Source organism: Macrotis lagotis, chromosome 3 (genome assembly GCF_037893015.1).
Source record: "Macrotis lagotis isolate mMagLag1 chromosome 3, bilby.v1.9.chrom.fasta, whole genome shotgun sequence".
Classification (NCBI taxonomy): Eukaryota; Metazoa; Chordata; class Mammalia; order Peramelemorphia; family Peramelidae; genus Macrotis; species Macrotis lagotis.
In genome coordinates, this window is record NC_133660.1 from 304,469,393 (window position 1) to 304,479,220 (window position 9,828).

Sequence of the window (9,828 nt, forward strand, 5' to 3'; positions counted from 1 at the left end):
ATATATATGTATATATATAGAGAGAGAGATACATAGATATAGAGAGAGAGATAGATATATTTATATATAATTAAAAGGGATAAAGAAACTACACCTTCCTCATAGATAGTTTAGTCATTGAAATAATATCAATAATACACATATATGCAACAAGTGGTATAGCATCCAAATACTTAGAGGATAAGTTAAATGAATAGCAAGAAGACATAGAAAGCAAAAATATAGTAGTAGAGGATCTAAACTTCCCTTTCTCAGAATTAAATAAACCTAATTGCACAATTAATATGAAAATAGGTGATAAGATTTTTATAAAAGTCAGATATATGTTTTCAAGAAAAATGAATACAAATAGTTAGGAATGTATATTTTTTTCTCAGTGATGCATGGTATCTACATAAAAATTGACATTTTAGGGCACATAAACCTCATAGTCAAATGCACAAAAGCATAAATTTTGAATACATCCTTTTCAGATAATGATTACAGGTAATGGTCATGGAAAGATAAGTTAAAATTAATTGGAAACTAAATAACCTAATTTTAAAGAAGGAGTGTATCAAACAAAAAGTTAAATATGTGATAATTACATCAAAGATCTTGACAATAATGAGACAAAATATCAAAATTGTGGGGTGCAACCAAAGCAATTATTAGGGGAAATTTTTTATCACTAAATGATTATATAAATAAAGAAGACATCAATGAATTGTGATTGCAACTAAATTAGTTGGTAAAAGATTAAATTAAAAATCCCTTAATACCAAATTAGAAATTCTGAATATAAAATGATGAGAAATTAATAAAATTGAATTTAAGAAAGCTGTTGAACTAATAAATAACACTAAGACTTGGCTTTATGAAAAAGCAATAATATACATAAAACTTTGCTCATTTTGAATTAATAAAAGGTACAAGAAAACCAATTACCAATATCAAAAATGAAATTATTGAATTGACCACCAATGAAGAAGACATAGAAATAGTAAGTCAGATCTATTTTGCTAAACTATATGCCAATAAATCTGAAATCTCAGTGAAATGGAGGAATATTCACAAAAATACAAATTACCTAAATTAGTTGAATTCAAAATGAAGTACTTAATAACCCCATTTTAGAAAAAAATAAATTTTGAGAAACCATAAATAAATTCCCTAAGAAAAAAATTCCAGGATGACATGGATTCAGAAGTGAATTTTACCAACTATTGAAGAATAATCAATTCCAATTTTATATAAACTATTTGAAAAAAATAGGTGTTCTGCCAAATTCTTTTTATTGCACCATTATAGTGCTGATATCTAAACCACAAAGAGTCAAAATATAGGTGAAAAATTATAGAGCAAGTTCCATAATAACAACTGTTACAGAAGTTTTAAATAAAATATTTTGAAAGAGATTGTACAAATTATCCCTAGATCAATAAACTATGATAAGGTAGAATTTATTCTGGGAATGCAGGGATGGCATCATATTAGGAAAACATCAGTATCATTGACCATTTCAATAATAAAACTAACAGTAATTAAATTATCTCAATGGATGCTGAAAAAATTTGACCAAATAGAACATCCATTATTATTAAATTGGTTAAGGAATATTAAAAGAATTATAAAAAACAAAGAAGAGAAGAAGAAGAAAAATGGGGAAAATGGGAGTCATGCAGGAGAATTATGAAATATTAACAAACATAAATAATAATTTATAAGAAAAAATTGGCCAACTGGAAAATAAAAATAACTAACCAGGAAAGGAAGTTCAAAACATAACTGAAGAAAATAAAGCCTTAAAATCTAGAATTGAAAAAATCAAAATGAATGATTCTATGAGACACCAAGATTCCATCAAATAAAACTCAAAAGGTTAAAAAAATAGAGTAATATATAAAGATTCTCTTAGGGGAAAAGAATGACCTCCTTGGAAAATAGATCCAGGAGAGATAATATTCAAGTTAGTAGTCTACCTGAAAGTCATCATTAGAAAAAGATCTTAGATCATATAAATAAGGAAATTATCATGGAAAACTATCCTAATACCCTAGAAATAGAAGATAAACATATATTAGGCCAATTTTCCATGAAAACCTGGGTAAAGGATACCCCAATTGGATTTTGAAATTTATTTCACCCTACTGGGAAAGTCAAGGGAAAGGGGAAAAGGGAAGAGGAAACAATTATCAATTTTAGCAAAGTTGGAGGCTAAAAAATAAATCCATGTAAATTATTAACATTTTCTACATATTACTAGTAAATCTCAATTAGCAACAGATCAAAATAGAAATTTCCTCTTAAAGAAACTGGAGACAACATAAAATACTTGAGAGTCTACTTGCCAAAACAAACCCAGAAACTATATGAACACAATTAGAAAATACTTTTCCCACAGAGTCAGATCTAAACAATTAGAAAACTTCCAATTGTTCAGTGGTAGACCAAGCTAATATAATAAAAAATATAAATCTACTTAAATTAAATACTTATTCAATGCCTTACCAAACTACCAAAATTTTATTTTATAGTGCTAGAAAAAATAACAATATTAACTTAAATAAATAAAAGACCAAGAATATCAAGAGAATTAATGAAAAATGCACTCAAACAAATATATTTTTGCATTTATTTATTGCTTTCCTATATATGATATATGTATATATCATATATATATATGTATATATGATTCACTTTAAGATAGACATTGATATTTCCTGTATTTTCTAGTGACTGAAGATTAATATGATGAAGGTGTTATAGGGGAAAATGCAGGATACATATAACAGGAAAATTGAAATGTTTAGCCTTGGGAAAATAAGACTTCAAGTAAGTTATACGTCAAATATGAGAAAATAGAGAATTTTAATGGCATTCTAAATTTTATTTGAAAGGTTAAAATTTCCATGAGGTAATCAAGTTATAGAAAATAATCTTAAACTAGGTAGCAAGTAAACAGGCCTTTGGAAAAATCTTCGAAAAGTGGCAATTCCTTATATGTTATATGTGAGTATTTTTGGTTTCCAAATTCAGAATGGAACAATATTTTTCCTTCAAATCACGTAGAGAATGAGAGGAAAACATAAGACTAAATCAGTCTATAGAAAATAGTAGAGAATTCTAGTACAATTGTTACTTCTAAAAGAATCTCATTGATTATATTCTCTATGATTGGTACATTTTGACAAAATGATGATTCCATAAGACAAGTAGGAAACCAAGGAATAGTTTATCAGTCAGATCAGAGAGAGAGGAGATTAAAACCAAAGAAGAGAGAGAAAGTTATAAAAGGTAAAATTGATAGTATTGATTAAAACATTAAATTATAATGCGTTTGTTTAAATAAAACTACAAGTTAAAGAAAAATTTTATGGCTATTGTTTCTGATAAAAGACTAATTTATCAAATATGTAGAGAACTGAGTCAAATTTAGAAGAACACAAGTAATTCATTTGATAAATGGTCAAAGAACATAAAGCAGTTTTCATTTGAAGAAATTAAAGCTATCTATACTCAAATGAAAAAATGCCCCAAATTATAATTGATTAGAGAAATGTAAATTAAGATAAATCTGGGATATTATTTCACACTTATCAGACTGACTAAAATGACAAAAAAGGAAAATGATTAGGGTAGGCAAGGATGTGAGAAAACTAGGACGTTGTTGGAGAAGAAATCATAAAAAAGCAACTCTTTTTATGGTGGCAAAGGATTGGAAATTGAGGGGATGTCCATCAATGGGAAAATGACTAAACAAATTGTGATATATCAATATGATGACATATTATTCTGTAAGAAATCAAGTACAGATGGCTTTCAAAAAGTTGGAGAGATTTATATGAACTGATAATGAATGAAATAAGAAGTACCAGGAGAACATTATATCCATTAAGATGAGCTACGATAGATTTAGTTCCCATCAGCAGTTCAATGAGCAAAGACAATTTGTGATGGAAAATGCTGTGCATAGTCAGAGGAAAAAACTTTAGAATCTGGCTGCAGATCAAAGCAAACTATGTTCACTTTTTATATTTGCTTTATGTTTTATCTTGTGTTTTTTCCCGTTTGTTCTGATTCTTTTTCTACAACATGACTAAGATGAAAATATATTAAACATGAGTGTACATATATAACCACTCTTAGCTTACTCAGTGTCTTGGGGAACAGGGAGGAAAAAGGCAGAAGCATGTACAACTCAAAATTTTAAAAAACCAAAAATGATTGCTGAAAACTATGTTTCTAGAAGAATAAATATGTGAGTTTATAGTTAATAGTGTTCTCTAGGATATCTGATTTTTGAAAGTTGAATTCACCTTAAGTATTGCTTATTGGAACTTGATATTTAATACCTTATGGAATTGTTAGCTGTTATTATTCTGAGTCTGACATGAGGTATAATCATTGATGTTATCAGCAATGTTATAGGATTGCATACTGTGATTTTTTTTTCATTCATTCATTCTATATAATCCTCTACTTCTTCGGAGAAATTCATCAATATGTATTGACAGTATTCAGTTCTCTTATTTGCTTCAGTTACTATTTCTTTGAAAGTTGATTATTGAAATAATCCTCTTCCTATCGTTTTTTTGTAATGGGTGGTGTTTCTCATTCAAACCATCTGTATTTCCAACTATTATGCATCATAGCTACATAATGTCAAAATTCCAATTTTATTGTCCTTTATTGACCCACTTTATTCCAAATTTTGATATGAATTCAAGCTTTCTTTTTCTCATTTCCTTTTCTGATTTTATGACTCTTATATCAAGACTTCAAATTATGCCCTGAGTAGTTTTACTTTAAATATTTCTTAATGACAATTATTGTCTCTTCTCTGATTTGTCTGATTCCTCAGTTTTTCTCCCATTACTGTTGTACAAAACTTTTTATTTAACATAGTTCTCTTAAACTGAGTAGTATCATATTCTTTATAGATTGTGTAGAGGATCAAATGGGAACCTGACAGAGGTCCTATACAAAATAGCCCTGTGGAAAAAAGGATTGGATAACATCTTACATTATGTCTTCTTTACACAGTATCCTTTTTTTCTCTCCCCCAATGCCCCATCCTCTATGGTAAAATTGTGGTTTTTACAAGAAATAACCATAATTAAACCAAATAAATTTCTGAAGTTACTATTATCTTAATTATATGTTTCATTTGTTATATTTATGCTGTAACCTGTTTTTCAAGAGGTAAAATATATTCTACTTTATTGCACCTTTTAAAATAATGAGTAAGGATGGATAGTCATTATTATAATGAAGGTGTCCATTTTTTTTGCTTTCTACTAATTTTACTTTGCATGAATTCCTACAGAACTGCAGGCTTTTTAAAAAGCTACCTCCTTTAACATGCATTATATAATAGTATGTAATAACTTAATGAAATCAAATCAAGACTGCATTTCATGGGTCACAGAAACCAATTCCCCTCTTTTAGAGTACTGCCATGTGTTCTGTCACTTGTTTTCCTTTCTAAAGCAAACATGAGTAGTATTTTTAGGAGCATTTTTTTCTTTTCAAGATCTGCAGAATGTTTTTTCAAATTTTTATTGAATGTTTCTATAACTAAGCATTAAAAAGTAGCAGGGTCAGATTATGCAAAAGACCTTGGAAGTGAAAAGACTGAATTCAAAAAGCTCCTTCTTAAATATGCTTGTTACTCTTACCTGAACAATATATATATCCATAGGTTTTATAGTCATATATTTGTCTAAATAATACATGTATATCAATATAGACATATACATGTATGCTTATAGAAAAGGGATGGATAAAGAGAATAAGCATTTTTGTACTATGTTCCAGTTTATTTATATGCTATGTGCTCAAAATCTTTACTAAGTGATTTTTTTTTTGCAAGGCACTGGGGTTAAGTGGCTTGTGCAAGGCCACGCAGCTAAGTAGCAATGTCTGAGACCAGATTTGAACTCAGGTACTCCAGACTCTAGGGCCAGTGCTCTTTCCACTGTGCCACCTAGCCACCCTAAGTGATTTTTAAAAACATTGCTTAAGCTCACAACTATCTATAAGGTAGGTGTTTGTTATTATTATCCACAGACCTTTTCAATGTCATACAGGCAGAATCTGAAAGGATATGAATTTTGATATTTCTAAACCCAAACTTGGAAATTTATTCATTGACTAACACATTCGTACATGCATACACACAGATAGACACACAAATGTATCCATACCCATATACAAAAATGTACATTTATGTGTTTGTTTTATGTATATTTATATATATATATATGTGTGTGTGTGTGTGTGTGTGTGTGTGTGTGTGTGTGTGTGTGTATAAATACATACATAGAATTTTGTTACTATTTCATTTAAAAATTATTTGATGTTTGTAACAGTTTCATTTCTATGGCATTTAAGAAGGTGAAATAATTTTGGGGTAATGAGTCATTTTGTTAATAATGTTAGAATTTCAATAAATAAATTTTAATAAATTTTAACTAAATATAATGATAGCACCATCAAATGCCAAAGACACTTATGGTTTTCCAGATGGTAGCCATCCTCTTTTACAACTCAGTTTATGACAGCTATTCCCAATTTCAAGATATGGAAAACCGAGTGGGTAGAGATAATTATTTAGACCTGAATGGAATGTTGCATTTTGATTGGTCCCATTCAAGATTTAGTTTTGTTTTCAGATCAAAGTCTAAAATAAAATATAACCTGCCAGTGATCACAAGAAAGTAGATAATTCAACAAGAATTTGAACCTTGAATCTCCAATTTAAAACTAATTTTTCTGATTTCAGCATGACACATGAACAGTCACACTGTATATACTGTCAACTTTTTTTTCAAAATGTTGATTGATTTTGCTAAATGGACTTTCTCTCTATCTCTCTCTCACTGTATCTGCTTCTCTCTTAACATCTTGCTATCATTTTGTCTCTCTACCTATATTCCCATCTCATCAATTTCCTTAACAAATGACTGCAGAATTGGGATTTTTAATGACAATTAAGGTGTCCAACATGAGGGTGGGAACCACTATTTGGAATTTTTGTCACCCTTTAGTGAACTTTGCTCTCTTTTCTTTTGGATCCAAATTTGTTGTTGCTGGAGACAGAATGACCCATTTATAAAGCAATAAAAGACTTGAGAAAGAAAAATCATCATTTTCTAATAAAGAGAAATGTGACCCTTGCCTAGTGTCTTAAGAATGAGAAATTTGGAATAACAGGTTTTTTTCATATTCCCTGACTTTATGATTTAAATGTCCTTCTTCTTCCTGAGTGGAGATAAAAATTTTGCATCCTTTTGAAAATTCTGGAACAATTGAGAATCTGTGAGTCATTAATGATTAAGACAAAAGGACTGATTGTTGAGTAAGATGCAGTAAAAAAAACAGAAATATGTGTCACCCACTGGGGTGAATCTTTAGAAGTTTCCATTACAATAACAAAGATGGAAGCAACTGAATAAAAACTTACAAAGATAATCATGAGCAACAAGATGACTTTGGTGGCTCTGATCTCTGGGGAGCCAGTGGGATTGAGGCTAGTGTTATGAAGATGTTGGACTTGTGAATGGTGTCTGAAGAAAATAAATGCCATGTAGCCACTGGTAATGGCCATGAGACCCACAAACACTGCATCATAAAATGTCTTCCAGATAACAGAAGTAGATAATGCATGCAAGTCTATAAAGCAAAATCCTAGGTTCCTTTTAAATTTACCGATTGTATTGTTCCTAGTGCCAGTCACATGCAGAGGCACATCCACATCTATCAAGAAATTGAGTACCCAAAGCAAGACACAGGATGGAAAAATGTACTTTGCGGCTTTGGCTTTGAGTTCTGCCCCTTTGGGGCTGCTGGAACTGATGGTGATGGCCTGGAAGACACTCAGGAGGCAGTTATTACAAATGGTAAGACCCCGGGACATCCTTTGTAGATAAATTATGATTTTACATTCAATGTCACTCAGGAAAATTTTCTGGATGCAAACTTGGATTGACAATGGAACTCCCCTGAAGAGGATCATCACAATATGGGAAAGGGCCAAATTAATGAAAATCACATCAATGTGTCTTGTCCTTTGACTAGTGATCAAATTAAATCCATACAGGAAAAGGAGTAAACCATTGCCAAAGACTCCAATTATAATCTGAAGCAAGTAGAAAATGCACAGGATCTCATTATAAGATTGCATTCCTTTTTCTCTTAGACAAAAAGATTGAATTCAGATCCAATGTGACCTGTTGGATGAAAGAAGAGAGAAGATTCTATAATATGGAATTCAAAGTGAAATTCCATTCATTTCTTACTAAAGATAGTTTTAGAAAATATTCTACTCACACCGGTTTTTTTTAATTTCTTGATGTAAACATTCTCATTTTGGGGGCATTGACTATGACCTAAGCAATGATGCAAGGAGTGAATCAGCTATGTAATGTAATAGATAGAAAACCAGCCCTGGACAGAAGGACCTGATTTCAAACCCAGGTTCAGACACTTACTAGTTGTGTGTCCCTGGGCAATAACTTGCCCCTGCTTGTCTCAGTTACTCAGTTACTCATCTGAAAAATAATCTGCAAAAGAAAATGGCAAACCCTTCTGGTATCTCTGCAAAAGAAAACCCCAATTGGGTCACAAGGAATTGGATGCAACTGAAACAATTCCACAACAAATTTTCAAAGATACCCCAAAATTCATAAAATGACTCTGAAAAACATAATTTACTTCCTGGGAGTTCTTAGTCATACCCAAAAAAGGAATTGCGATTTGTAAAAGAGGTTGGTCAACTTAAGGCAAATGAATGTTATGTTGAAGATAGGAAAATTTAACATTCACTAGGGACTTAATTTTCTCATACAACAATCGATGAACAAGGTATGAATGGACCTGCAACTCAAATCAGAGCTGAAAGTTATGGCTTAAAACCAAAGGGTAAACAGAACTAATTTTGTTTTGAAGATCTTAATGAAAATCACCATGGTGTACACGTGTTCATTTTGGACTAGACTTTTTGACTCTTTTGTACATTAATTAACCTTATCACTGCATTCATTGGAAAGAGAAGATAAAAAATAATTACACAATGTTTCACTACGAAAATCATTGTAGTCACTAACATTAGAGCCTAAGATCTGGCTTTCCCCCCAAAGGAAATATTATTATCCTTCTGACCGAGGACAAATCTCTTAATTTTGAGTGTTGCTTAGAATACGTTGACACTTGAGAAAACTGAGGCAGACAGAAGTTTAAGATTTGTCACATGGTTAAGCATATAATTAAATTGCAATTATATTTGAAATTATCTCTCTATATCAAGACACAAAGTACTAGTCACAATATTCCCTACTTAATAAATGATGACATTCACCTGATTTACTTTCAGTATTCTTATTTAGTTAAATATTTTCTTTCTCTCACTCAACTGCCAATTTTGCAATTATATATGTTGTACCTCTTCACAGTTATTCATTATGCTGTATGTTTATACATTTAGCATTATAGGCATTATTAATATATTTGCTATCATTACCTGAAAAAATTGAAATAGATTGTGTATTTTGAACTGAAATCATATACACACATGTGCTGTTTTTTGAGACCATCCAGAGAACAAAAAAAATATGCTGAGAGAGGAAGTTTGTGTCAACAAAGTAAAGCAATCACTGAATTCGTTATACATGAAATTCAGTGATGGGTGAGTAAGGAAGGATGAGATGTTTAGTGAAATTCCACAGTGCATAAGCTTTTATTACATGGGAACATCTTGAAGAACAGCAAACATTGATCCATATAGTAAACTAGTTTAAAACCTCTTGAGGGGAATTAGTCAATAGAACAATGCTACAAGTGCATGAA

General features: G+C 30.6%; 1 protein-coding gene across 1 annotated transcript; it reads right to left on the minus strand.

The window, feature by feature from the left end:
• Positions 1-7,219: 7,219 nt before the first annotated feature.
• On the minus strand, positions 7,220-8,167 carry LOC141519683 (olfactory receptor class A-like protein 1). Its single transcript, XM_074231852.1, has one exon. It carries the CDS (start codon positions 8,165-8,167, stop codon positions 7,220-7,222), a length of 948 nt encoding a protein of 315 aa, XP_074087953.1.
• Positions 8,168-9,828: the final 1,661 nt, after the last annotated feature.